At 39.4% G+C, this 27,016-nt stretch overlaps 1 protein-coding gene across 2 annotated transcripts in view; it reads left to right on the top strand.

Annotated features, from left to right (window-relative positions):
• The window catches only part of DYNC1I1 (dynein cytoplasmic 1 intermediate chain 1), a 353,847-nt gene that overhangs the window by 303,024 nt on the left and 23,807 nt on the right, over window positions 1–27,016 (top strand). For both annotated transcript variants that reach the window (XM_047752950.1, XM_047752951.1), the window contains one exon: window positions 23,663–23,803. In XM_047752950.1, the coding sequence (XP_047608906.1) occupies window positions 23,663–23,803 (141 nt within the window). The remainder of the gene's footprint in view (window positions 1–23,662; window positions 23,804–27,016) is intronic.

The following is a 27,016-nucleotide window of genomic DNA, read 5'->3' on the forward strand; positions in this document are numbered from 1 at the left end:
CTCTGAGCCACAGTGAGAGCTCCCTGTTTATCCCCTTAATTATCAACATATTTTAACTCCATGCAAGAGGAGTAAAAGAAATAAACTCTATGACTTTGCCTTAGTGGTAAAGAGTAGAAATATAACCATATGTGAATAGTTTTGTTATGGTTGCTATAGAGGCAATACAGAAGAGTTCAGATGAATAGTAGAACAAACCATGAGATGAGTCCCCCACTGGGGTGTGAGGAAGGATGTGGCAGATATAAAGCATAGGTCCTCTACCTCTCCTTGTGGGGCCTCCCATGGAAGGTCTTCCCATGTGAAGTCCCTCAGTTGGCATCATCTGTCCTTTTTCTTTTTTCTCTATATGCCTGATGTCTCCTTCCCTCCAACTTACTGGAAAAAAAAAGAAAAATATAGACACCCACCTTTGACCTTGCTGCCCCTTTCCCATCCTGTTTATCCTCTGCCTTTTTTCCACCAAACTGCAGTTTTACTTCCTACACTGTCTTTGCCCCATGATCTCACCACCAAACCAGCTCCTTCAATTTGCTCTGACCTCCTTGCCTGTTCCAAGGTCATTTTGCCATTTTCATTTCCTTACATGATTTGGCTGTTTCAACAATGTTGATGAGTCCTTTGAAAAATCCTTCTTTAAATATATCAATAAGGCTATTTTTACGAGGCCAGTAGAAAGCTGCATACTTAAAAGTCAATCCTCAATGATCCTTTTAAACAATGAAAAAAAAAACATTGCCTGAATAAACTAATAAACTCTATTGAGTATCAACTCTTACCTTTTATTGTATCTTAGCACATTAAATTTCCCATCCATCAAGAAATTCTGGAATTGATGCTTAGAAATAAAGTATGGACTCTTGGCTAGATTAAAACATTCATTATTCCACTCAGCTTTTCTGTTTGCTGAGGTTTGGGATAATTTTTTTCCTGTACTGTAGTTTAGTTTAATGGCTAGACATGTTATGGGTCTTTGGACTTTTTATCATTGCATCCAGCTTGGAAAGTTTCAGTGGATTCCAATTAAACATTGGATTAATATTTATTTTGGTCCTGGTACAGCTTCACAAGGATTTGGGTTCTTGATACTATTGGTGTACTTGCCAGCTCAGTCCTTTCCTTTAGACTTCAAAGGGCTCGTGTTTCTTCCACTTGTATTGATAATATTCTCTAAATCCTTTCTGCATGGGAACTTTTGCTTCCTAAAATGCAATTCCTTTATGTTGAATGGTCAGGTGCAGGGCCTGACTTGATCCATGTGTCCATCGGTTGGTTTTTGACGTGGATCTTGGACAGCACCCTGGGGTGCTAACATCCGGAACTTTTCATGACCCATGTCTGATTGATGCAAGTCAATGAGTTCCTTCGAGTGTCTCTTGACATTGTATTGTCTGTCCTAGCAGTTAACGTACATGTCAGTCTTCTAAGCTTTTAACAAAACAGTGAATCCAAGAATGAAATTTTCTAAGTTACTGAAGGGTTATTACTTTGCACCAATTTGAAGGATAATCCTCAATTTTCAAGCAAGACTATGAAATCAATATTACCTATTTCACATTTACATCCTCAGCCAGGGTTAAAATATGACTGTCTTAGCTGATTTTTCCCCCCTCTTAGTGACTAGAAAGGAAGGATAGTTTCAATTTTTCATGAATAAAATAAATTGGCAAAATTTGGTTTCTAAGGAAAAACATTGGTTATTACCTTTAAAAATGGATTCATGAAAAATGATTAGGTATTACACTAAATGTAAAATGTGGCTATATTATAGATAATGCAATAAGAAAAACAACTCTGTCTTCTCACATTTAGTATGCATAGAATTTCTACCCTTTCCCTGTAAGGCCATGAGTTCCTTGAGAGCAGACCTGTGTTATTTTGTCTGTAGCCCCAGTACCTGGCATGGTGCTTGGCACCTGGTAGGCACTTAATAAATCATTGAATTAATACGTGGATGAATGATCCCTAGGTCTTTTAAATATGTACATTAAAGACACACTGTAGCAAATATTTAGTTAGCAGTGGTTTTGAGCAGTAAAATTCATAACCATAATTTAGATATATAATAATTAGAAAACTGAGGTTAAGCTTTAAAAATCCTATTAGGAAATATTTAAGAAACTATAATTTGGGGGGTAAAAATCTAAGGCAATCATCCAGGAGTAGAGTGGCCTCCTAATATTTTTCTTACAAAGTAGATGATTAGAATTCCAATTAGTTTGTGAGAATGAGCCAAAGAATTGGGCAAGCAGAGTGTGTCCTTAGCCACTCCTTTCCCTCAAGGTGGTGAGTATTGTTCAGGTGATCAGGGAAGAGGTTCCTCAACAAGGCTGGCAAATAACCATTTGGTCCACTGTAGCCCAGTTACATGCAGGAATGCTCTTTATAGATTCCCCTGGGAAAGTCTATGTCTTGTAGGATGTGATCTCCTCCAAAAGAAGGGGACTCAACTCTTCTCTAAATCATAGTTTGTAAGAGAAATTCCTAACTCAAACTAAAGCAGTGGAGTGGGGATGGAGAAGGAAATGTACTAAAGAAGCTTCTCAAAGTAGATGACATGCAAGGTGAGGTTTGAAGGACCTAGGTAAAGGGAGAAAGTGAAGGGCATTCAACCAAAAGAAACAGAGTATTGAAAATCCAACGCATGGAATAGTTGACACTCTGGCTGTGTGACTGTGGGAAAGTTACTTAACCTCTCTGTGCTGTAGTTATATTCATCTATACAGTGGGAATTAAAATACAACCTATCTCATAGGGTACTTGTGAGGGTTAAATGAGTTAGTATATATAAAGCTTTTAGAATAGTACCAAGCACAGAGTAAACACTATGAAAGAAGTAGCAGTACTATTATTACTACTAAACAATGTTGTTGTTGCTGTTGTTGTTATTTGGATATTAAAGTGGTTTTATTGAACTAGATCAGTGAGTTCAAGGAGACTGGAAGGGAATAATGAAAGGACAGCTCTGGAGGCAAAGGGGATGATGAAAGGCAGTCTGTGATCCCGAGCAATGGAGAGTAGGCTTTCTTCTGAAGATAGCAAGGGTGACGGCTTAGGATAAAGTGGGGCCTCATCGCCTCCTGCTTGAATATCGTACTGAGTGAGACTCACATCTCACCTTCCCCTTAGGACTTCAAAGCACAGTGTCAACGTGATATTCTGTATTTGCTACTGCTTCCCCAGATTACCAGCAATACTTGTGTTCCATGTTAACCCCGGACTCATCCCATAGATCTCTCTTTTCTCAACATTGGTTGGTTGGATGTTAATTCACTCACAATTCCACCACCTTCAACAGTAGCATCTTGATTGACCAGAACGTTTACTTTTACAACCCTTCATGGGACTCCCCTCCCAATTCACTACTACAATTCAATTTTCAAATGAAGTTCAATCATGATGATAAAGACTATAAATGGCAACAATATAAAGATAGTATATACTAATATCAATTGCTTTCACAGTTTCTAGATAGTTTAACTTGCTTGACTATTAAGTACACATTGATACACCTTTTCTTTTTCTTTCTTTCTTTTCTTTCTTTTTTTTTTTTTCCAAATCAGCGTCTTGCTTTGGTTACCTTCTCCTATGTCTAATACATGTTGGTTGGCCAGTGTTACACACAATATAGGATGAGTAGACTTTGACCATTAGGACAAATTATTACTGTATAAACTTGGGACAATAAAAATTGGGAGATTGTCCTCACTCTTCAAGTACTTAGTAAAAAATAAATACAAGTTTTGTAGAGGAAAAATAAATACAATTAATCTTTGAAAACTCTCATTTTTCCTTCCGAAGTAGAGTAACAGGCCCTCCCATAAATTCTGGGGAAACAGACCTCAGTGTTTACTACTGGAAGTGCACCAGCTCTGTGGAAGTTTCTGGAGAGGAATGTTGTGGAATTGGCCGTAGAGTGAAATAGTTTTCTCTCCTGTCCCCTGTTCATTGGCTTGAACTAAGTCCAAGGCAAAAGTAAGAAGTCTCTTATAAGTTGTCATTTTCCTTCTCACTTAGGACCTTCCTTAATGATTAAAAAGTTAACTTTTAAACCAGATTTCCCCTTTACCACTCTGCCAGGCTCAGCTGCATTAAGAGCTGTAATGGGTCCCCAATCCAGAAGGGTTATACTTGAGACTCTTGGCTTCCACCCACCTATGGAACTTAATTTATGCCTGATTGATGTGATTTTTCTCCTCCTCAGTTGCCCTCCTTTAACAAAATTTAGTAAATGAACTGAGTTTTGCTGGTCTTTTGCTGTTAAGATTGTGTTTTCAGCATAGCAATCCATGAACCATCAAAGTGTGTGTGTGTGTGTGTGTGTGTGTGATGGGGGGGTCTTGTTTCTTCTTTGTACAGTATTTTGTGTATATCTAGATCAGTAGTAAATTAAAACAGGCATGCTCTTCTCTAAGAATGCCCTCCCTGATGCTCCAAAGGAGTCTATTTGAAAAAATAGTTCCCTAAGAGCAGTGGATGACCATGTCATCTTAACCAAGTTTGTGACAAAAGCATCACCAATTTCTCTGAGGTTGGTCTTCTCCCCACGCTCTGTCTTCCTACAGAATCCACTTAGATAACCTTCCCAAAATAAAACACACCTTTCATATGCCATATCATACAACATGTAGCAGTTTTTGTTTTCTTTGGAATCTTAACAGGCATTTTTTTTTTTAAGGCCAAAGAGGTTCCATGATTTAAAAGCAATATAGAAATAAACAAGTGAACGAATATCTTTATCAGAGAGGCCTTTTTAACTTACTCTTCAGGTGTGGGCTGATTGGTGCCATGCAGTGGTCCCCACACTCACCTGAATATGGGACTCGTTTTTTCCCCAAGCACACCTCTCCAGGGTATACTAGTGTTTACCAGTTCACTTCCTGCAAGACATTTTGGTTGCTTCCGGGTTTGGGAAGTTATGAATACAGCTGCTGTAAGCGTTCAGATGCAGATTTTTGTGTGGGCCTTCATTTTCAGTTCCTTTGGATCAATACCAAGGCATATCACTGCTGAATCGTGTGGTAAGAGTGTATTTAGTTGTGTAAGAAACTGTCTTCCAAAGTGGCTGTACTGTCTTACATATTCCCTGCAGCAGGGAGTGAGAATTCCTAGTGTCCCCCTGACCTTCCCCCACCCCCAGCATTAAATCCACAGCCTTCCAGGATAGTTGGATGAAAATTGCTCTAATGGCAAGGGCAGTAAAACTACTCTGTATGAACTGTGAACTACTCTGTATGAAGTATGATGGTGGATACATGTTACTATGTGTTTGTCACAACATATAGAGTGTCCAACACCAAGTGTGAACATTAAGGTAAACTATGGATTTTGAGTGACAATGACGTATTGTTGTAAGGTCAGCAGTGGTAACAAATGTACCCCTCTGTGGAGGCAGGAGTATATGGGAATGCTCTGTACCTTTCTCTCAGTTTTGCAGTGAACCTAAAGCTGCTCTAAAAGTTAAAGTTAAAAAGAAAAACAACAACAACAAAAAACAGGGAGTTCCCATGGTGGCTCAGAGATAATGAGCCCAGTCAGTATCCGTGAGCATGTGGGTTGGATCCCTGGTCTCACTCAGTGAGTTAAGGATACAGCATTGCTGTGAGCTGTGATGTAGGTCGCTGATGTGGCTCAGATTTGGTGGTGGTGTGGCTGTGGTACAGGCCAGCAGCTACAGGTCGGATTTGACCCCTAGCCTGGCAACTTCCATATGCTGAGGGTATGGCTCTAAAAAAAAAAAAAAAAACCTTGCTATATGTGAAAAATCAAGCAACACTTCAGGGATGAAGTAAAGGTATATTTAAATATAACTACATGGAACAGACTCAAGGCAGCCGCAGACAGAGCACCTAAAAAGAAGTCATAAAACAATGCCTGAGGCCTGGGGGAGGCCGCAGCCCTTGCAGAGGTCTCGAGAGGGCAGCACCCCAGTGGGCAGGCCTTTCTGAGGATCTTGGGGTTGGACAGTTTGCAAGAAGGAGGGAGAGCAGTTCTTTCCCCAGCGGGAGAAAGCAGCATGATCAAAGGCTTAGAGGCCAGAAGGGATCCCTGTGCACTGGGGATTGTGGGTGCAGCCCACTGGCTGGAGCAGAGGGTTTCTATTAGGGGCCGAGGGGGAAAGCATGTCAGAACACATGGTCCTGCCTTTTCAGCCCTCATCCGCCTCTTGGGATCAGACGGTGTTCATAGCTCCGGACGGCTTGTTCGAGCACTGGCTCTGGGATCTGTGGCGTGGAGGTACTTGCCCTGTGCAGCTATTTGTGCTGAGCCTGTCACTAGCTCAGCAAGGGGTAAAACTGACTTGACAGTCTTTCTTGGCTTTCACCCATTCAAAGCCTGGGCGTGAGTGAGGGCGTCAGAGTGGGTGGGCGTCTGGGAGAGTGAGTCCTTAAGAGCTGAAGCTTTCGGTGAAGGAGAGTGAAGGGCCTTAAGAGGCTTACCCACTGTCTGGGGGGACCTAGGCCCGGCAAGCAGGCCCCACAGTGGGGTCCCTGGGCCCTCCACTTCCCTATGGTTAGCCTTTCACTCTCTAAGTGTTTGGTTCCACATGGAAATGTCTCTTCTCTCCCCTCCCCTCTGTGCCACACTGTCTTACTCTCTCACTCTCTTATTTTTTGCACACAAAGACACACACACAATTATTATCAAATATCACTTTGGAATTTAAACTCTTAGCTAAAGATCCTTCTAAACAAAAAGCTACAATGCAATACATTTATATTGGTTCTCTATTACCTAATAAATGGGAACCACTCGCCATACGCAGCATAATCATTTAAGCCCATTTGACTTCGAAAGGCGAGGGCGATAGCATTTTGGATTTTATTTTTGTTTGTCCTCTAAGAGTCTTGAGTGTTGGCCAAAAACTCAGGCCCTGGATGAATGTGCTTCAGACCTCACTTTTTGTCACGAGGCCAAGTGGACTTGGGAGCGAGGGTGGAGCTGTCTGTTCAGACATGATTTTTCGTTTTGCCCTTTGCCTCTGGAGCCAGGGCCCTGGCCCACGTCCAACCGCACGAAGAGAAGATTATGGTATTTTCTAGGTAATTTTAAGGAGCACAAACCCAAAGTAAAGTCAGGTGGTTTCAAGTCTGCTCTGAATTTTTCATGTTAAGGATTTGTCCTGATTTGGGTTTTCAGCAGAGCTGTATTTTAAATGATGAAGGGAGCTGTATTCTTCTGGAGACAGGCATGTTTTGGTTGTTTGCTAATGACCTCTGGTTTTGCTTATGGAGAGGTTTGTTAACAAATGGAAATGTACCAAAATAAAACACTCTCTTTCTTTCATACTTTCTTTTTCTTCTTTTTTTAAACAATGGGAACCCTTGCAATAAACTGTCAAAACCAAGCTATAGATATTAGTTATTGTAGCATCATTAATACTGTGTAAAAATAAATTAGTCACTTTGGCAATCAAACACATTCTTCTGATCTCCTGTCGGTGCTTTTAAACAGAGCTTTCCCCTCGCTGTTTGATAGATCCTATTGTTAAGAGAAGAGGCTGCAGAGATGTATTCAAAAATTCTTTGAAATTTTTCCAGCCTCAGGAACCCATTCAGCAGGAATTAGCCTTTAAGGAGGCTGATAAGGAGAGCTCAGCAGGAGCCTGCCTGCTCTAGAGTTGAAAGGTTAACACCCGCCCCTGGATAAGAGACCTCTGCTTTGGGACACCTGTCATGCTCTGTCTACCCTGCCTGCTGGCCTTGCCTTTTCCTGCCCTTACCCCATCCTACCTCACCTTCCAGCTACCTTTTCTTTCTCTTTTTCTTTTTTTTTTTTTAAGTATGGTTGAGTTACAATGTATCTTCAATTTCTGTTGTACAGCAAAGTGACCCAATCACACACAGTTCCCTGTGCTGTGCAATAGGACCCTGTCGCCCATCCGTTCCAAGTGTTACGTTTGTATCCAGCAACCCCAAACTCCCCCTCCATCTCACCCCCTTACCTGCTGGTAACCACAAGTCCACTCTCCATTTCCATGATCTGTTTCCATTTTATAGATACCTGTGCCATACCTGTGCCATTTTATAGATACCTGTGCCATATTTTAGATTCCACATATAAGTGATATCATATGATATTTGTCTTTCTCTTTCTGACTTACTTCACTTAGTATGAGAATCTCTAGTTCTATCCATGTTGCTGCAAATGGCATTATTTTGTTCTTTTTATAGCTGAGTAGTATTCCATTGTCTTTATGTGCCACAACTTCTTAATCCATTCATCTGTCAATGGACATTTAGGTTGTTTCCATGTCTAAGCTATTGTGAATAGTGCTGCAGTGAACATAGGGGGTGTGTGTATCTTTTTGAATGAATATTTTGACTGAACATGTACCCAGGAGTGGGATTGCTAAAAGAAAGGGACTGGCTTCACGATTGAGCCTGCAGAGGGTAACAAAATTAAACCAAAATAAACTCTCCTCCCAAGCACATAAGATTTTTAAGTTTAAACTAAAATGTTTTATTACTGATTTGGTTGTTGCTGGAGTTGACCATAGAGATCATGGAAATTTGATTTTTCTTCTTTTTTATTGGCTTTACCAAGTTAATAGCTTAGCATAACTATCTTTTTAAATAAATTTTATTGGAGTATAGTTGACTTAAAAAGTTGTGTTAGTTGCAGGTGTACAGCAAAGTAAATCAGTTATACATAAACATGTATCCATTCCTTTTCAGATTCCTTTCCCATATAGGCTACTACACAGTATTGAGGAGGTTACTCTGTGCTATATAGTAGGTCCTTGTTACCTATCTATTTTATAAATAGTAGTGTCAAGCACATACAATTTTGTTTCGGTGGTGGGGAATAGCTCTGTAGTCAGGCAAAAGTGACTGACTGAATCAGTAATTTCTGGTTCAAGTTTAGTTGGGTCCCTGAACTAAACAAGTTTAGTTGGGTTTGGTGCATCTGTGTTGAGGTAGCATTGAGTTTTCCACTCTGTGTCCTCCATTGTCCCAGTTGTCTCAACAACATGGCAGAAGTATAGGTATGATATAAAGCTAGGTTGAAAATTAAAAAGAGACTCTGCTGTCTTCAGAGAGAGGCATAGTTGATATCAACCACAGGCCCCTTCCAGGAAAGGACGTGGTAGAGCACAGGGTGGAGCTACCATCATTGATGGCAAAGGAAGGAGTGACATAGCTGTTCAGAAACAGCATTCTGTCTGCACTCTTGGGGGCAGTTCCATAAATGCTGAATCATAGGGTAAATACGTAGGTGTGCATTAGAAGCCAAGGTAAAAGAGAGCCTTCTTTCTCTTTTCCTGAGGGGTGTATTAGTTAGCTAGGGCTGCTGTAACAAAGTACCACAGATGGGGTGGTAAACAACAGAAATTTATTTCCTCACAGTTCTGGAGACTAGAAGTCAAGTCAAGATCAAGGTATTGACCAGGTGGATTTCTTGTGAGGCTTGAGGATGGCCGTGTTCTCCCTGCGTCTTCACAGAGGGTTTTGTTTTGTTTTCGCTAAAAGGCAGCAGTATTTAAGTTTTATTGAGAGAAGTGAAAGGTACAGCTGAGTGGAATGTGCTATATTCATGTGATTTAAGTATATAAATTTAAACATGCAAGCATGCCTCATCTTACTGAACTTTGCCTGCTGCACTTTGCAGATACTGTTTTTTTTTTTTTCCCCAAATTAAAGGTTTGTGGTACCTCGCATCCAGTAAGTCTATTGGTGCCATTTTTCAGCAGTGTTTTCTCACTTCTGGTCTCTGTATCACATTTTGGTAATTCTCACAATATCTTAAACTTTTTCATTATTATCGTATTTGTTATGGTGATTGCTGATGAGTGATCTTTGATGTTGCTATTGCAAAAGGACTACGATTCAAGGCTGAAGTGATGATTAGTATTTTTTAGCAATAAAGTGTTTTTAAGTTATGTACAGTTTTTTTTAGACAATTCTATATCACACTTAATAGACTACAGTATAGCATAAACATGACTTTTATATTTAATGGGAAACTAAAAATTCCTGTGACTGTCTCTATGGTGATACTCAATTTATTGAGGTGGTCTGGAAATGAACATGCTACATCTCCTAGGTTTGCCTGTATGTCATTATGCATCTTTATTTTTTTTAAGTTTTATAGAAGCATGGTTGATTAGCAATATTGGTAATTTCTGCTACACATAGTTTTTCCTTTGTGCGTATCTGTATCCCTTTCTCCTCTTCTTATAAGGACACCAGTCCTATGGGATGAGAGCCCACCTGTATGACCTCATTTAACCTTAAGTACATTGTGAGGTCCTGGGGTTAGAACTTCAACCTGTGACTTTGGGGACCAGTCCAATGCAGCCATGACAAAAACTAAGGGTCTTTGATTATCACAGTTGACCCTCGGTTCTGGACAAAAAAGTTAACAGTAATGAGCTTCCTTTGAGGTTCTTTTACATGCACCACTCCTGAAGGTCTCAAGTCCTTCCAAGGCTGGCTCCCAGGGGCAGCAAAAGCCTGAAGGACCTGTGGGTGTTGAGGGAAAGTTGTAGTAACAGTTGATGCAATAGTGTGAAGGTGAAAAGTTTGTTAATGCTGATTCCAAAGACCAGTTTATCACCATGTTCAGAATACATGTACTAACTGGTACAGGATGTCTTGTTGCTATATGGTGCTGATTTGGATTTAGGCTTCCTGATGGTCAATACACATCCTCTCACAGGCATCACTCTTCTCCAGACAAATAAACACATAAGAATATCCCATGGAAAAGTATGTTAATTTCCCTCTGAATCAATCAAACAATCAAAGAATCAATCTCTTTCTGCCTCCCAATCTCCCTCTATCTCTCTCTCTCACACACACACACCCCCCAATCAAAATTTATGTATTAAAGATAATCTTAGATATATACTGATGTTTTAAGTCCAAGGATAAGTTTTGTTTGCTTTTAGTGAGATAAACATTGTCAGACATTTAATCCCCAATACTTTTTTCCTATAGTACACAGGAAGTTCCTGGCTAGATCTCCTACACTAGAAGACTATTTTTTAAATTAAAGTGTAGTTGATTTACAATGTTGTGTTAACTTCTGCTGTACAGCAAAGTGATTCAGATATATATATATATATACACTTTAAGATTTTTTTAAGCTTTAATTCTTAAGTTTTTTTTTGTTTGTTTGTTTGTTTTTCTTTTTCGGCTGTACCTGTGACATATGGAGGCTCCCAAGCCAGGGATCAAATCCAAAACACAGCTGCAACCTGTATCATAGCTGTGGCAACACTGGATCCTTAATCTACTGTGCCACAACTGGAACTCCTATACACTCTCTTTGAAAATATTCTTTTCCATTATGGTTTATCATAGGATATTTTTTCTTTTTAACTTTTTTTAGTTGATTTACAGTGTTGTATTAGCTTCAGGTTTACACAAAGTGAATCAGTTATACATATACACATATCCATTCTTTTTTCCCATATAGGTTATTACAGAACATTGAATAGAGTTCCCTGTGCTATACAGTAGGTCTCTGTTATTCATCTGTTCTGTATACAGTAGGGTCAATCCCATCCTTCCAATTAATCTTCACCCCTCCCCCATGGTTTCACCTTTGGTAACTCTTAAGTTTGATTTCAAAATCTGTGAGTTGTTTGTGTTTTTATTATAGGACATTGAATATCGTTCTCTGTGCTACATGGTAGGATGTTATTGACTATCCTCTCCATGTATTATAACTCACATCTGCAAACCCCAGCCTTCCACTCCATCTCTCCCCCAAATCCCTCCCCATTGGTGACAACAAGTTTGTTCTCTCTGTCTCTTGAGTCTGTTCCTGTTTTATAGATAGGTTCATTTGTGTCATATTTTAGATTCCACATAGAAGTGATAGCATATGGGGTTTTTGTCTTTCTCATTCTGACTTCACTTAGAATGATAATCTCTAGTTGCATCCATGTTGCTGCAAATGGCATTATTTCATTCTTCTTTATGGCTGAATTTTATTCCATTGTGTGTGTGTATGTGTGTGTGTGTGTTCACATCTTCTTTATCCATTCATCTGTTGATGGACATTTAGGTTGTTTCCATGTCTTGGCTATTGTGAGTAGTCCTGTTATGAACATGCTGGTGCACTGTCTTTTTGAATTGTAGTTTTGTCTGAATATATGCCTAGTGGTGGGAGTGCTAGATCATATGATAACTCTATCCTTAGTTTTATGAGGAACTTTGATACTTTCTCATATAGTGGCTGTACGAATTTACACTGTACCACCAACCGTGTAGGAAGGTTCCCTTTTTTCCACATCCCCTCCACTATTTGTTATTTGTAGACTTTTTGATGATAGCCATTCTGACCAGTGTTAGGTGGTACTTAATTTTGGTTTTGATTTGCATTTCTCTAATAATTAGTGATGTTGAGCATTTTTTCATTGAAGAAATATATATTTAGGTCTTCTACCCATTTTTTGGATTTTTTTTTTTGTCTTGAGTTTTATGAGTGTATGTTTTGGAAGTTAAACCCTTGTCTTTCACATTATTTGCAAATACTTTCTCCCATTCCATAGGTTGTCTTTTCATTTTGTATATGGTTTCCTTTGCTATGCCAAAGCTTCTAAGTTTAATTAGGTCCCATTTGTTTACCTTTGCTTTTATTTCTTTTGTCTTGGGAGATTGATCTAGGAAATCATGGCTGTGATTTATGATAGAGAGTGTTTTGCCTGTGATCTCTTCTAAGAGTTTTGTGGTGTTTCGTATGTTTAAGTCTTTGAGGCATTTTGAGTTTATTTTTGTGCATGGTAGGATGTGTTCTAACTTCATCGATTTACAAGTATCCAAGCCTATTTTTTATTACTATTTTCCCAATCACATTCCTCCACGAGAACAGTTCCTGTTTCTGGGTTGTTGCTTGTGGTGTACAAACATGCTGATACCTTTGTTGTGACTGGGTAGGAACCATGCCTTGGTCAGGTTGAGGGGAAAGGTTCAGAATCAAAGCAGCATGCTAGAATTGGTGAGAACTGAAGGAGGATGCTGAATCAACATCCATCAGGAAAGACAGAAGTGCAGCCCTGGGGAGACTAAGAAAGAATCACAAGCCCAGAGCATCAGAGGAAAGTTCAAGGCTCTGCTCAGAGGTGTCAGGCAGAAATGGGACTGCACCCAGATGCTGCCTGCTTCAGCACCTACTCTCAGTGCATCTTGTTTGCCTCCTATTTACTAGGCTTAATGCCACATTTGAGAACATAAAGCTACATAAGCAATTTTCCAAAATATCAAGGATGTTATATCAAAATGTCAAGTGGGTAGTCTTGAGAAATAAATTAGGCAGTCCTGGACACAAACACTAGTAATATTAGGATCTTCTAGAGACTGGTGGTTTGCGATTAGAAGGGTTGGCTTAAAATATTGCAGACATGTCCTAAAATTTGGATGAGCTTCCCCAGCCACTTGAAGAGCTGACGTTGGTGCAGACCAACCACTGCCATATTTCCCAACCACTGTTCAACCAACCCTATTAGTCTTTTGACACGTCTCTCTCCAAGACCTTTGGTAAACCCCTAATTGCTAAGTGTGATGGCTTCTTCTTAGTACTCATCTTATACTATCTACCACTCATTTCTGCAGCACCCCCGTCTCTTCCTCAGCACCTCTTGCAAATGATTCTTTGGCATGGACCTCAAGCTTGCCTTTTCAGTTCCAGCCCTAAATTCCAGTTGCCAGCTTAACCTTCATGTCGTCTCCAGAGACTCAAATGTACCATGTTTAAAGGACAAATAAGCTCTTTCTTCCCTCCTCTGCTTCCTCTTTTATATTGTACACTAGAAAAGATGAAAACACTTGCATGAAAGTTAAGCATCTCTGAACCCGTTTAGCACATAGCACAATGCTCAGCACATTTATCAGTACATGTTTAATAAATTAGTGGCTTATTGCATCAAAAAGTCTTAATTCTGTACTCAAGACCATTCATAACATGTCCTCACCCCTATGCTACTCAAACCAAAATGATTTCCTATTATTATTCTTTAGGACAAATCCTCAGAGTCAGCAGGGCTGTCCCCACTTCCCACCTTCCATCTGGGAATTCCATGCTGATGTACATAGCCAGTCTTTACATGTTTTGCTCCCTTCCCCCTCAACTGGTTTCCTTAACCATTTATCAAAGTCTATGCATCTTTCAAGGCGGGTCCCATCACCTGTCCTAGATAATACCTTCCTTGACCACATCAGACTAAGGTAACCACCAACACATCATCCCCCCAGTCTCCGAATTCCTCTGGCACCTAACATCTGTACCACAGAATTTAGCACCTGGCTTCATACTTGTTCTCTTTCTTTGGTATAAACAAGACAGAAAGCTAGTTTCTCTTCCAGGGATTCACAGACAGGAGTAAATTCCTTCTTGAGTTTTTCCCAACAATGTGTCTTTGAGGAGGAATTTATATTCTTTCTTTCTTCAAATGGTAAAATCTATGTATCTCCTTGTGATATGTGTTTTCCCTTTTGTCTTCATTATCAGGAAATTTCAAGCTGTTTTAGTACTAGATTGTAATAATCAGCTTATCTCAGGATCCTAGTATTAGCTGTCTATTTTACCTGCATCAGTGGTATTTTACTCTTAACTTTGCAGTGAACATAACTTGTAAGACAACATAAACCCTTTTGGAACAAAGTGAGAAAATAAACTCCCCAATTTTCTTCAAATTTTCTTTTTTTATTTCACAATTACTTTCCTGCCTGGATTTCAGATTCTTGGGAACAGTTAGATCGTGTATTTCTGTTGATTTCCCAAAGTAGAAGGCATATGGTAGGGCCTTAATAAATCATTGTTGCTGAATTAATGGTTTGGATATTCTAAATGAAACAATGTACTTTGTTTAGGTTAGATTTTTTAAACTCTGACGGAAACGCCTAAAAATGACATAATTCTAACAAAGGGCCCTAAGCATATCTACCTTTGCTAGCATTTTGTTAAATGCTTAATATATCAGAAGAAGAAAATCCCAATAGAACTCAAAAGTTAAAGGTTTAGCTATTACAGGATCTAAGCACGACACCTTAGCACAGGCAAGAAGACTATTGAAATTAATAATTTACTGCCATTAAAACTTAGCAGATGACAGAATACATTTTTTTTCCACAACCCCAAAGCCCTGTTGGCTGCCAGTGTAGTAAACATGACATTCAGGTGGTGTCTGACTTAATTTTTATTCCTCTATCCTCATTTTCACTCCCCCTTCCCTTCCCTTTCTAACATAAGGTAGCAAGCATTAAAATTATCTTTCAATAAAGCTACCTGGGCCAGTCATCAAATTCTTTTCTTCTCTCTTTGGGGGGCGAAGGAGGGAGTTCCTTTTTTAAGCTCACCCATGGAGAATACTTTGAAAGAAACCACAAGAATGTAATCATCAAGTCACAGCCAGACTTAGCTTGTGTTCATACTTCCTGTCTTTTTACTGCTGCCCCAACCAGAACCCCCCCAAACATTCACCCACCAACACATACCTATAGCTGTTAAATATTTATATAGGCATGTGTGAATAATCCATGGAAGCACAAACACTTTGGAGAATTAAAATGCTCCCAGCTGAGTGGGCTTTATCCTTGTGGGAGAAGGGCCTTCATGAATCCTCTTTTTCTCTTTTAACCAGAGCAGAAGTGTTTGCCTTTTCATTTTAGTGATATGCTGTGCAAGTTGCTTTCCCTAGCCTTTTCCTTCTAGGCATTAATGTTTGAGGAGAGAATGAGAAGAATAACTAACAGACACAACTATCTACCTAATTAAGAGATTCAGAGATTCCTCCACCCCCACCTCCTGATTTAACCTGCATTTTATGTCTGATGTTAGAAGGTAAATTAAAACTCACTTCTAGCCCAAAAAGTAGCTGTGTTTGAACTAAACCAATGTAGGTCCATCTTGGGCAGCCTTGAGTGACCTCTGGACCTTGCAAATTGTTTAGAGTTCATAATCAATGCAAGGCTATTTTCTCATACCCATTTCCAGCATCCTCAATCACCTCACATCACACTTAGCTAATGTTTCCATTTTTAATACAAATTAATCTCAGTTTGGCTTAGGCTAAACAAAATAAAGTAAGCAAGGAATTCCCGTTGTGGTCCTGCAGGTTAAGAACCCGACTAGTACCCACGAGGATGTGGGTTTGATCCTTGGCCTCACTCAGTGGGTTAAGGATCCAGTATTGCCATGAGTTGTGGTGTAGGCCAGAAGCTGCAGCTCTGATTTGACCCCTATCCAGAGAACTTCCATATGCTGCAGGTGTGGCCCTAAAAAAAAAAAAAAATTAAGCAAATCTGTTACAAAGCAGGAAACATATCAAATGTATTCTATGTTTTGAACTTCTGCTATGAAGGATCCTCTGTGTCCATTCTCACCACATTAAAATAAACACAACTGTCAGCTCTCCTACTCTCAGATATAATACAAAAGATTAACCTGCATTTAATGCCAGGAGATGCAGTGGTGCAGACCCACAAAAAACTTGCCTGGACTCTGCAAATGTGCTCTTCGTATGTATGTATGACACATTTATGACAATTAAATGTCTGTGGCCTAGATTCAATTGTTGAGTAGGTAAATTGGACAATTTAATTACTTAGATAATGTTACCATTACATTTTTAACCTGTTTGATGGGACAAGTCTGGGTATTTAGGGATATGGCTTCTTGAAAAGAAAGGAAATTTGGAAGTTCCCATGCGGCACAGGGGGTTAAGAATCTGGAGTTGCTGCAGCTGTGGTGCAGGTTGCAGTTGTGGTGCAGGTGCCATTTGATCCTTGGCCTGGGAACTTCCACATGCCAAGGTTGTGGCAAAAACAAAAAAGCAGACAAACGAAAAGAGATGAAATGTATCTCTCTCTCTTTTTTTTTGAACTAAATGTGTGAGACCACCAATGTCAGATTAGTTCTGAGAACTGGCAAATATTTACCTGGGGAATTTAGACCTAAGTATGGAGAGAGAATTAAAATGTAATCTATGGATGTAGATTTATAATTTTACATTTTGAAATCTTTAGGAGTTATATTTATAAGTGTATATATCATCATATATATTTATATTTTTATAAGCACATGTACAAATATATATTTAAATTTACTTACAATGGGGAGACAGTTTATAAGCCAGACTAGGAGATGGACAGTTTAAGGACTAGAGTGAAAATGTTCTGCCACTTAACCACCCACTAGTAAAATGCAGTTGTGCAGTTTAACACTAAATAAGTAACAAATGAATAAACAAAACTGCTTATGCTTGCAAATACATTTATGCTTGCTCGTCCTGCACGGCTCCAACCATGCTTCTACCTGCTTCTAGGTCCTGCCCATCATCATCTCTCTCTACCCATGAATCCTTAACACAAGTCGCCATCCTTTCCCTCCTGCCTCCTCACACAGCCTCTCATCAGCCTGACCAGTATCTCATACTGCGTGTTTCTTTCTCTAACATCATGTTGGATAGGAAACCACTCGGCCGTGGTAGAAATAGAACTGGGCTGCCGTAACCAAAAGGGGTGAACTCGCCCACCTCCTCCTATAGCCACCGAGTCTGGCAGAGAGAGACTGTCACTTCAGAGAAGGGCCACCTGTCGGTACCAGGAAGCCCACCGCACAGGGACCCTCTCTGCCTTGCCTCCACTCAAATAAGCCAGGAGCCAGACCTTACCACAAGAACCCCGGCAGCTGAGGTGAAGGCTGACAGTTCAATTCAACTCACAAGAGCCGGCCTGCTTGTTGAGCGTTTCCACAAGGATTCTGTACAGATTTGTTTCACTAAAATGCCCATTTTCAAGAATCTTTAGGTGGACCTAATATTCATAAAAATCATGCCAGTGTGGGAAATACTCCTTTTGTGACTAGGCAAAGCTTGTAGCTTTTTCTGTGGCATTAAACACTCAAATACTAGTCAAAACCTGTGAATATGTATACATTCTTTTATATGGATAATTATCCTCTTTATTGGTGGCGCCTCCTGGATTAGAAGGATTCTTCCATGCAAATAAGCAATAGAGGAAGGTAATACAACAAAGAGCACCTTTTATGTGGCTCCAGTGCTTATTTAGCAAAACTTCTATGTTCGCAGAGAGGCAAATGCTAAATTCCTGGATTTCTATAAACTTTGTTCTAATTATTTTAAATTAACTAATTCAAGTTAAAGTCCTGAAATGTATTTTTGGTTAATGCACACGAACAATGAACAGCCCCACTGTACACGTTCTGCTGAGAAAAGCTCGCCCAAAGTGTTTCTGCCTCATTTTAAATTTCTGACCATGTTGGAAGAGGTGAAGATATTATCTGGGTACAGTGAGTATTGTTTTAATATTTGCCACAGAAATTAAATACGGGATACTTTGTGCTTTAGAAGGACCCTAAATTAAGTTGTAGATAATGTTCCAGCCAACAGTACCAAATTTGCAACACCTCTTGATTTTTTGGTTTGGTTTGGTTGGTGAGTTGGGGTTTATTTGTTTATTTAAGCACTTTCTTTTTATGGTGGAGACATCCATTTTTGTGTAAGCTTGAAGTTTTGGGGTCCTTTGGTGGTTTTTTAGAAAGTGATATTGTAGTCTTTCATTTTAATGCTTCCTGGAAGAACTGGCTGGCTATTTTCTTTAATTCACAGGAACCCACATGACAATTATTGAAGGACATTTTCTTTTTACTCATTGTTTAGTATTTTGGTCATTTTTTTCCTCAACAGGACATAGTTTTCAAGGTCAGATTCCAATTGTTTCCACTTACTTCAGAGTAAAAAGATAGGAAGTCTACTATTAGTTGTCTACCCTCACCCCACTTTCCCATATAATACCCCCTGCTCCCCTTCACCTCACCTGCCAAGAAAGGCTCACAGTTTGGGGAGACATTTCTACTAAGTTGGCTTTGAAAGCTAATCATTCACAGGCAAATGCAACCTCAGGAACCACAGTGTTGGGAGGTATTAGTAGGCATTTTAACACAAATCTTCCTACTTACCAACCTTCAAAAACCTAAAGCCCATTAGGATGCCTAGAAGCTGCCTGATAAGAGGGAAATAAATCCTATAGAGGGAAATAAACCTATTCCCTAGATATGACTTAGGTACATTTCTAACATCAGAAATACAAACTCATCTCTCATTAAATCATTTTACAGTTAACTGATTGGAAAAATATGTAGCTCTATTCATTGTCAGAAGTATACTTACAAAATCAAAGCTCAAGCTAGAGATCAAGACTTTATTGTAAAACGTTGATGGGTGTTGTAACAGTTCATTTTTGGAGCGAGTTCACTACCTGCCTCCCTTGTGTAAACTTAATATTCTTTATTCCTTCTCCAGTTGGTCAAATGGGCCTATTATTAGTTTTATAATTTCAATTTTTTTCAGTTAAGTCTGCCTTGGTACATTTTTATTTGTGTATTTTGATGAAATACAAGGTTTAAAAAAAATCACTACGATATGAATTCTACAGAACATCAACGAAGACGGCTTTAATTATAATACTTAGTTTTGATTAACTCTTTGTTAAAACTTCCAGCATGCTTTATTGCATTTAGCCCTTACTGCAGAACAGGGTCTTAGAATCACAAAGCCATTGGGAACTCTTAAGGTCAATTGCTCCAGCTTTCTGTCTTACAGATGAAAAAAAATCTAAGATCCAAGGTTATTAAGTTAAATTCCCCAAGGTCTGTAGCTTTTCCACTTTCTCCTGCTTCCTCTCCTGTTACATTTTCTCTGTGTTATCCCTACCTATCAGATAATATAATTTTAGTCCCTCCCCCAAAGTTGTATAGAATTCAGTGAACTTGAACCTGGCCCTTTGCCTTTTAGTGTCATTTTAATCACTCTCTAATGCATGGCCTGCTTTAATCTCTGCTGGCTAAAGGGCCATTCCCGTCCTGTTTGCCAGTTTTCAGGGAAGATTTCTGGTAGTGTCACAAGGTGCTAAGGGTGCCTGAAATTGTACGGGTAGCATCTTCAGGATGATTGATAACCGATTCGGGATATGAAAAATTGCAACTGTGATCTTTTTTCACTCCTTCTGCCAGTGACGCAGTGTGTACTTACTAAGTATTGGTTGAATCGAATGGAACAGTGAAGAAAGGTAACAGATCCCCTGCTCTTTCTGTAAAGACTGAAGCCCTTCCCTGTGTTTCAGTGAGGACCGCGCAGTTCCAGGAAATAGAGTATGTGCTTAACAGCTGGAAAAACCAGAGAACCTGAGTCCCCCATGGTGGCTCAGTGGTAATGAACCTGACTCAAGTTCCATCCCTGGCCTCGCTCAGTGGGTTAAAGGTCCAGCATTGCTGTGAGCTGTGGTGTAGGCTGCAGACTTGGCTTGGATCCTGCGTTGCTGTGGCTGTGGCATTGGCTGGCAGCTACAGTTCCGATTCAATCCCTGTGAAGCGGGTGTGGCCCTGAAAAGACCAAGAAAAAAAAAAGAAAGAAAAAAGATAAAAAGAAAAAGAATAACCAGAGAACCAAATCCAGCACCACCACGTACAACTTCCGTGGCCTTGGGAAAGTTACTGACTTTCCTGAACTGTAATTTTCTTTCCTGTGTAAATACCGTCTACCTTACAGAGATTTTATGCGGATTAAATTAGACAATGTGTGTATAGAGTCAGGCACACGCAAACACCCAACAATTTGCCTTTCCCTGCCCTTCAGGTCTGTCTGGGAGGTGACTGACTGGTAGCCTGCCTCTCTGCTCTGAGAGTCCAGGCATTAAAATCACACTGATCTACGTCTGGGTATGTCTTTAGCATTTTTGGCACTGCCCTGAAAACTTGTCTAAAACACAGGGTGTTGCAGCGTTATTTCACTGGCATGTGTCACATGTGTCATAGGCTGAGCTATAAGGCAGTTTTCCTTTTTTTTTTTTTTTAAACAGGTCACTGATGAAAATAAGGCATCAGAAAAGAGAGCACACAAGTAAAGGTTTTTTCTGTTTTGTTTTGCTTTGTTTTTTGCCTAATGAAATTTGATTGTTTTGAAAAACGCTTTCTATAGTAACGCAGGGTAGAATAACATTTAATTTACTAAATGGCCTTGAGTATTTTGCAGAGTAAATACAATCATCAGGCTTCTGTAGCTTCAGTATGTATCAATGATATTAGAGGATCCGCCTAAAAAAATCACTGGCCAAATTTGGCCTACACTCTCCACCTTTTCAAAACTTGTAATGTTCCGAAATTGGTGATCATGTAAGAGCAGCATGTAACAACTTTGCAGATACAAATATGTATATTTCAAAATTCAAAAACAGAATTTTTAGACCCTACTGCTTTTGATGTATTTTCTGGAAATGTTAATTTCTTCATACGTTTATTATGAAATATGTTAAGCATTGGGACAAATTTTTAAAGGAGAGTTTCAGATTACTGTTTGATCCCCAAATCAGATAGAATGGAAAGTGCCTTCATTTAAAAAAAACTACAATTAATATTCAGAATAGCACTACTTACTACTGTAAGAGTGGCAATTAGTCTACACATTATAGTGTGGACCATTCTAAACTAGTGGCCCATAGTTGGGTCCCCTGGGCATCCTAATTGATACTGCAGTCCTGACCAAGACTTCTCCATCCTGTGAATTTATCAAGGTTAAAACAAAGCCTTTGAAAATATAAATCCTTCTCCCTTTCCCTAAACGTGCACACTCTGGAGTTTAGAATTACTGGCACAGTGTCTTGTGTAATGGAAGATTCAGCCCGGGAGGTGGGAAGCTGAAGAAAACCTTGAATAACAGCATTTCAATACTATTAAACATGAGAAAATTGGGTTTGGGTAGCATGAACTAAGCGGTTATTTCCAGATGTTTAAAATCTCCAGGATATACTACATTTCTTAGAGAAGCCACCATCAAAAGAAAAAAGAAAGAAACAGCACTAGAGATTAACAGGATAATTGGAGAGAATTAACATATCAAATAATATCAACTCAAGCAGAGAGAGGAAGAAAAAGCTACACAAATAGCAAATAGACAAATAATTTTAGTTCCAAATAACAGTATAAACATGGTGTGGAATAAACACTTTGGCACAAAAGAGTTATAGAATATTAAAATACAAAACTATAAGGCTAATGTCCACTTAATTCTTTTTGAGATCTCAATCTCACATGTTCTTTTTCAAAATACTCTCCCATTAGTACTTCCTAAATTAAAAATAAGACCATATACACCACCCACCCCATGCAGGCAATGCTCCATTTAAAATCTTCTGTTGCTTTAATAGTCTTACAGTTGTGTTAAGGTCTAAGCAATGCCAAACCAAAGTAATTCATGGAAAGAGAAATCACTTAGAGTCACTAGCTTAACAAATTTTTTGCATTAGGTTTAGGCTTTGGGAGCTTTATTGTCTTCTCACTGATTTTTCTCACCCCGATTTCAGCACATGCATTTTGTGCATTTTACTTTCGCTCACAGCACATCTTGGGAGTTTGCTCCAATATTTGGGCCTGATTCCCCACAGATACTTTCTTTGAACATTTTCTGCAGAAAGGATTTTGATTGTTCAAATTGTATGTTATCATTTTTTGATCTTATTACTCTGGCCTGTACAGGCATTCAGTTGAACCCATGAAGAAAGTACAGACAGCTGACTGGATCAAGAAGACATTGGGGAAAAAACTCCCATTGTTTAGATTTCTGTCAGAGGATATAAGAATACTTAATTTCTTTTATCTCTAGGGCTTTCATTATCATTTAAATTTCATTTTACATTAATTGATCAGGGATTAGTAAAGCCATTATGCAGAAATTAGAATAAGACAAGCCAGATGGAATGAATAATTCATGAAGTCCAATTACGTTTTATTTCTGGTGTACTTTCAAACTTGCCTCTGACTTCTGTGCTATTTTGATGTGACAATATTCATTGGAAATCAAGAGTGCCATTTTAATTTATTGTATCCCTCCAGAGTGGAAGCATTTGTATGCAGTGGGGGTGTGCTAATGCATCTCCCCCCAGCCCCCTCTGCAAACACACACATCAGTTTCAGGGCTTTTAGAAATACTGGGTAATCCAGAAAATGTGGTTCACCTCCTATGAAGGTTCAGGGGCAGTGCACTGAGCCCCACCAGTGCACCTGATTTGGATGAAGTGACCCTAGATCGAGAGGTCAGAGTCCCAGGAACAGGAGATTTTTCACCTCACCAAAGAACTACAAATCCCTTTAAAATGTGTCTCCATTCCCGCCGCAAAGTAACCGTTTAATGGTGTAAATTTGGCTGAGGAGCGGATTGGAAGCAGAGTTGCAGCTACACACAGCGACCACAAGGTGGCAGGCGTTGCCTTCGATGCAAAAGGGCTTTGGGTCGCCTGCTTGGACTGCCGGAGTTTCCAGAGCCTTCCCCACAGGTCTGAGCCCGGCAGGCAGAGCACGCTGGGGTTCGGGCCCCGAGCGACTGGCCTAGCGAGGATTCCGAGCTAATGGGCAGCCCCATCCACCTGTCTGGAATGTCTCGCACAACTATGTCTGAAACCGCCTCCACCGGTCCGTCCCAGCCCCCAGCCCCTTAAGAGTCCCTCCCCGCCCGCCCCCCCATTTATTTATGCTAGTGGACAGGTCTAGTAACATTAAAGCTCGGTTCACCTTCTCGAGGACTTTCATCTCGGGAAGTTTTATGACACTTTGTGAATGTGCAAAGTTTTTAATTAGGCTCGCTAGACAGCCCGAGGCAGCACCAGCGCCACAAAGTCTTCACGGTCTCTCCGCTTTACAGCACAACAAGCCGCTCTACTCCTTTGAAGACAATGCAGACTATGTGTACGATGTCATGTGGTCCCCCGTGCATCCTGCGCTCTTTGCCTGCGTGGACGGGATGGGACGCTTGGACCTCTGGAACCTCAACAATGACACCGAGGTGAGCGGCGGCGCAGGCGCCGGGCTGGGCCGGGCGGGCTGGGGAGGGGGGCGCAGTCGGCCTCTCTCCGTCTCCCCCTCTCTCCGAACCTCGGCCTTTTTTGGACAGACCCTCCAATGGCAGCTGAGCTGCCGACCCCCCATTCTCCAGTACTCTGCAGGGAATTGGCAGATGCGCTGGCCAAAAATCATTTAATCTCACTTCATCCTTAAACCGTGGCAGAGTCTTGGACAATTGACGATGCTTCTTTGCAAAGAGCAAAACCATACGTGTTCACGCCTTTCACTGCGGGAAAGGAAAGGACACAGGCATATTTCAGAGCGATGTTGAAATGACTCTGTTGGCAAACACTTGGAAAAGTAAGCTTTGGTGGATGGTGACTTGAGATTGAGCTTTTAAAAAAAGGGCTATTTGTCAGTGTCTGCTCTTTGCACGATTTCTGTTTTAAATCCATAAGAGGTGAATTCTTGTTGACCGTTTATGTTTAGATCTATCCTCCGTTTGAATTTTACAAAATAAATAATCCTTGTCTGAGATGCTGAACTCACAGGCAGGACTTTTACAATAGTTTCTAATTCTGAACCTGTATGTTAAACTCAGTAATTTTTTAAATGAGATTTTCACAGGTCAAATTGAGAGTACTTGACAAGTGAAAAATAGCCAAGTTTTTCCCGAAAAGCAATTAACAATAAGAAAATATTATTTTTAAAATTATGCTCTCTATATATTAATGTTTTAAAAATTATGCCATGTGCATTTTTCCTTTTTTCCACTTCTCAGAGTTATTGAGGTGCTAATTCAACTAGGAGAGGTTTTGGTTGGCTTTTTTAAAAAACATGAATACTCAGTGTCCTTCAGTTTAAGACAATAAAATGGTCTTGTCATTGTCCCCTGGTCTGTGATTCGGGGCGGCTCTCCATCAATAAGAATAGACAGGTAAGAAAAACAAGTGCTGAAAACTACATGTCAAGTGGAGAACAAGAGAGAGGTCTTTTGAAGTGTTCTGAGCAGGAAGCAGCTCAGCCTTTTTAATTAGGAAGCCTACAGCTGGAGGATATGAGGAGGAGAGGGCTCCCCTTGTATTTTTTTGTGGGGCGGGGGGCAGGAAAATATCCTTCAGGTGTTGTTATTGAGTCATTGTATCTTGTTAGATTATATACACTCCAAACCACTGCCAAATAGCTGTCTTTAAAAAAAAAAAAAAACTTTTCATTTAAGTCCATTTTCCCTTTTGGCTACCAGAACTCTATGAGAAGAGTTATGTAATGAAGCATCCTTGGAAATCATCAAAAGACAGGAATACGCAGTGCCCATCATTTCAGATGTTGAAATGTTTATAACATTATTACTTTTAATAGAGAGGTGTTATTACTGTACAGTGGAATGGCTTCCCAAAGTCTTTCATCACTGTTGATTAAAATCATATTGTTTCTATCTGCTAGAATAAACTCACTCACTTAACCAAAAAACACATATTTTCCAGATTGATTTAGGAGACCTACTCCCCTCCCCAGTCAGAAATCAGATTTAGAAGTGACTCTCAGGTAATAGTCAATGCAATGGAGGGAGCGTTCTTCCAAGTCCTTAGGAATTCCTCTGAACCTCTTTGTGTTTAGTTTTGCTTTTTAATCTGCTTTTAGGTAAAATGAAATCAATATCTCAGCATTGCCAAATGTGATTTTCTCCCCTTCTCTCTCTGAGTATCAAGAGATAACCACATAAGTGTTTTATAGCTTAGCATTTTTTAAAAATCAGTACTTGGCATGCAGATCATTTAGTTTTGCGGTGAACATAATTTTGCTTTCACAGTAATAATAGTTATAGTGAGTCCAATTCAAAGCCAGTAGTGAAGCAAACACTTTTTAAAACCCTCAAATCATTTTTGTCTTCAATCAAATTGAACAAGATTTTTCAAATATTTGTCCGATTTGGAATTAGTTAAAACAAACAAACAAACAAAACCCCTGAAATCCCAGTGTTGCTCTGTAGTTTTCAGAATACTGTGCTTTTAAACCAAGTTATTCCAACTGCTCCTATGTAAGGTTAGTTCATATTCATCTGCTTCACTGACCTCTCCACAATGTAGTAAATTTAAGTGTATGTATCCTGTCTTTGCAATTAAAATGACTGAGTTTTTAAGTATGAAAATGTTTGTGAAACTGAGTAATAAAGACATAATATATAGATCATTTTCACTGTAGATTCACCCACTTTTAAGGTCATTACAAAGTTAAAGTATATTTTTGTTATTCCATTCATGCATTTGATAATTCTTTTAGCACATGTTATAAGCTGTGGTAGTCTTTTTTTTTTTAACCATTTTATAAGATCTGTGAAAAGAAGATATTTTAAAATGGTTAAAATAGTCATTGTTACAGGTTGCTGCATTACTTAATTGCAAATAAACAAAACTAAAATGTTCTAGGCATAATTTAAAATGTGTCAAAAAATCTCTCTTGAGTGATTACCATATTTATATTACGATTACTTTTTATTCAGTTTTTGAGATTGTTCATACATAAGATCTGATGTTGACTAGGTAAGTATGATCGTGTGTGATCTCTCTAAATTATGGAGTTAAAAATTAGCTCTGAAAACTCCTATCACTGAACCTCAGATTTGTTTTCTGTGTAGCACACTAATAATAAAGTGTACTGACAGAATTGCAGCCCATCTAAATTCACATCGTTTTGGCCGTTGGAAAGTTTTGGTTAAAAATTCAGGTTCCAGCACTGCACAGCAGGTACCTTTACTGTAGAAATTGTGTATTTAAAAAAAATAAATGAGCTGGGGACCATCGCTCTACATTGTTGCTCACAACTGACATACAGTGATTTAAGCAGGTAAAAGAATTTTTATTGATTTCAAGATTAAGTTTAAACATAGATTCTTACATGTGATGGACTTTTTATTGCTATTTTAAAGATACGTATTGGGTCAATAATCTCATGTAAACAGATGTCTTCAATTCCATGAATAACAGAATGCCGGGGAGCTAAGGCACAGTACATGTCCTCTTTCTATCCAAACAGGATGTGTTTATTAGACCCAGGTTTTTAAAACAGTGGCGTGAGATGATGTTGGTGGCCATCTTTTCACTATATATTTTTTCTTTTTGTTTTAACATTTACCCTTTTCTTCTTTAATGGCCTGTTGTCATTTCCCATTCAGCATTCTTGTAGAAGACTCGGAGATCTGATCTTTCTATCAGTT

This window comes from Phacochoerus africanus, chromosome 11 (genome assembly GCF_016906955.1).
Source record: "Phacochoerus africanus isolate WHEZ1 chromosome 11, ROS_Pafr_v1, whole genome shotgun sequence".
In the NCBI taxonomy this organism is placed as follows: Eukaryota; Metazoa; Chordata; class Mammalia; order Artiodactyla; family Suidae; genus Phacochoerus; species Phacochoerus africanus.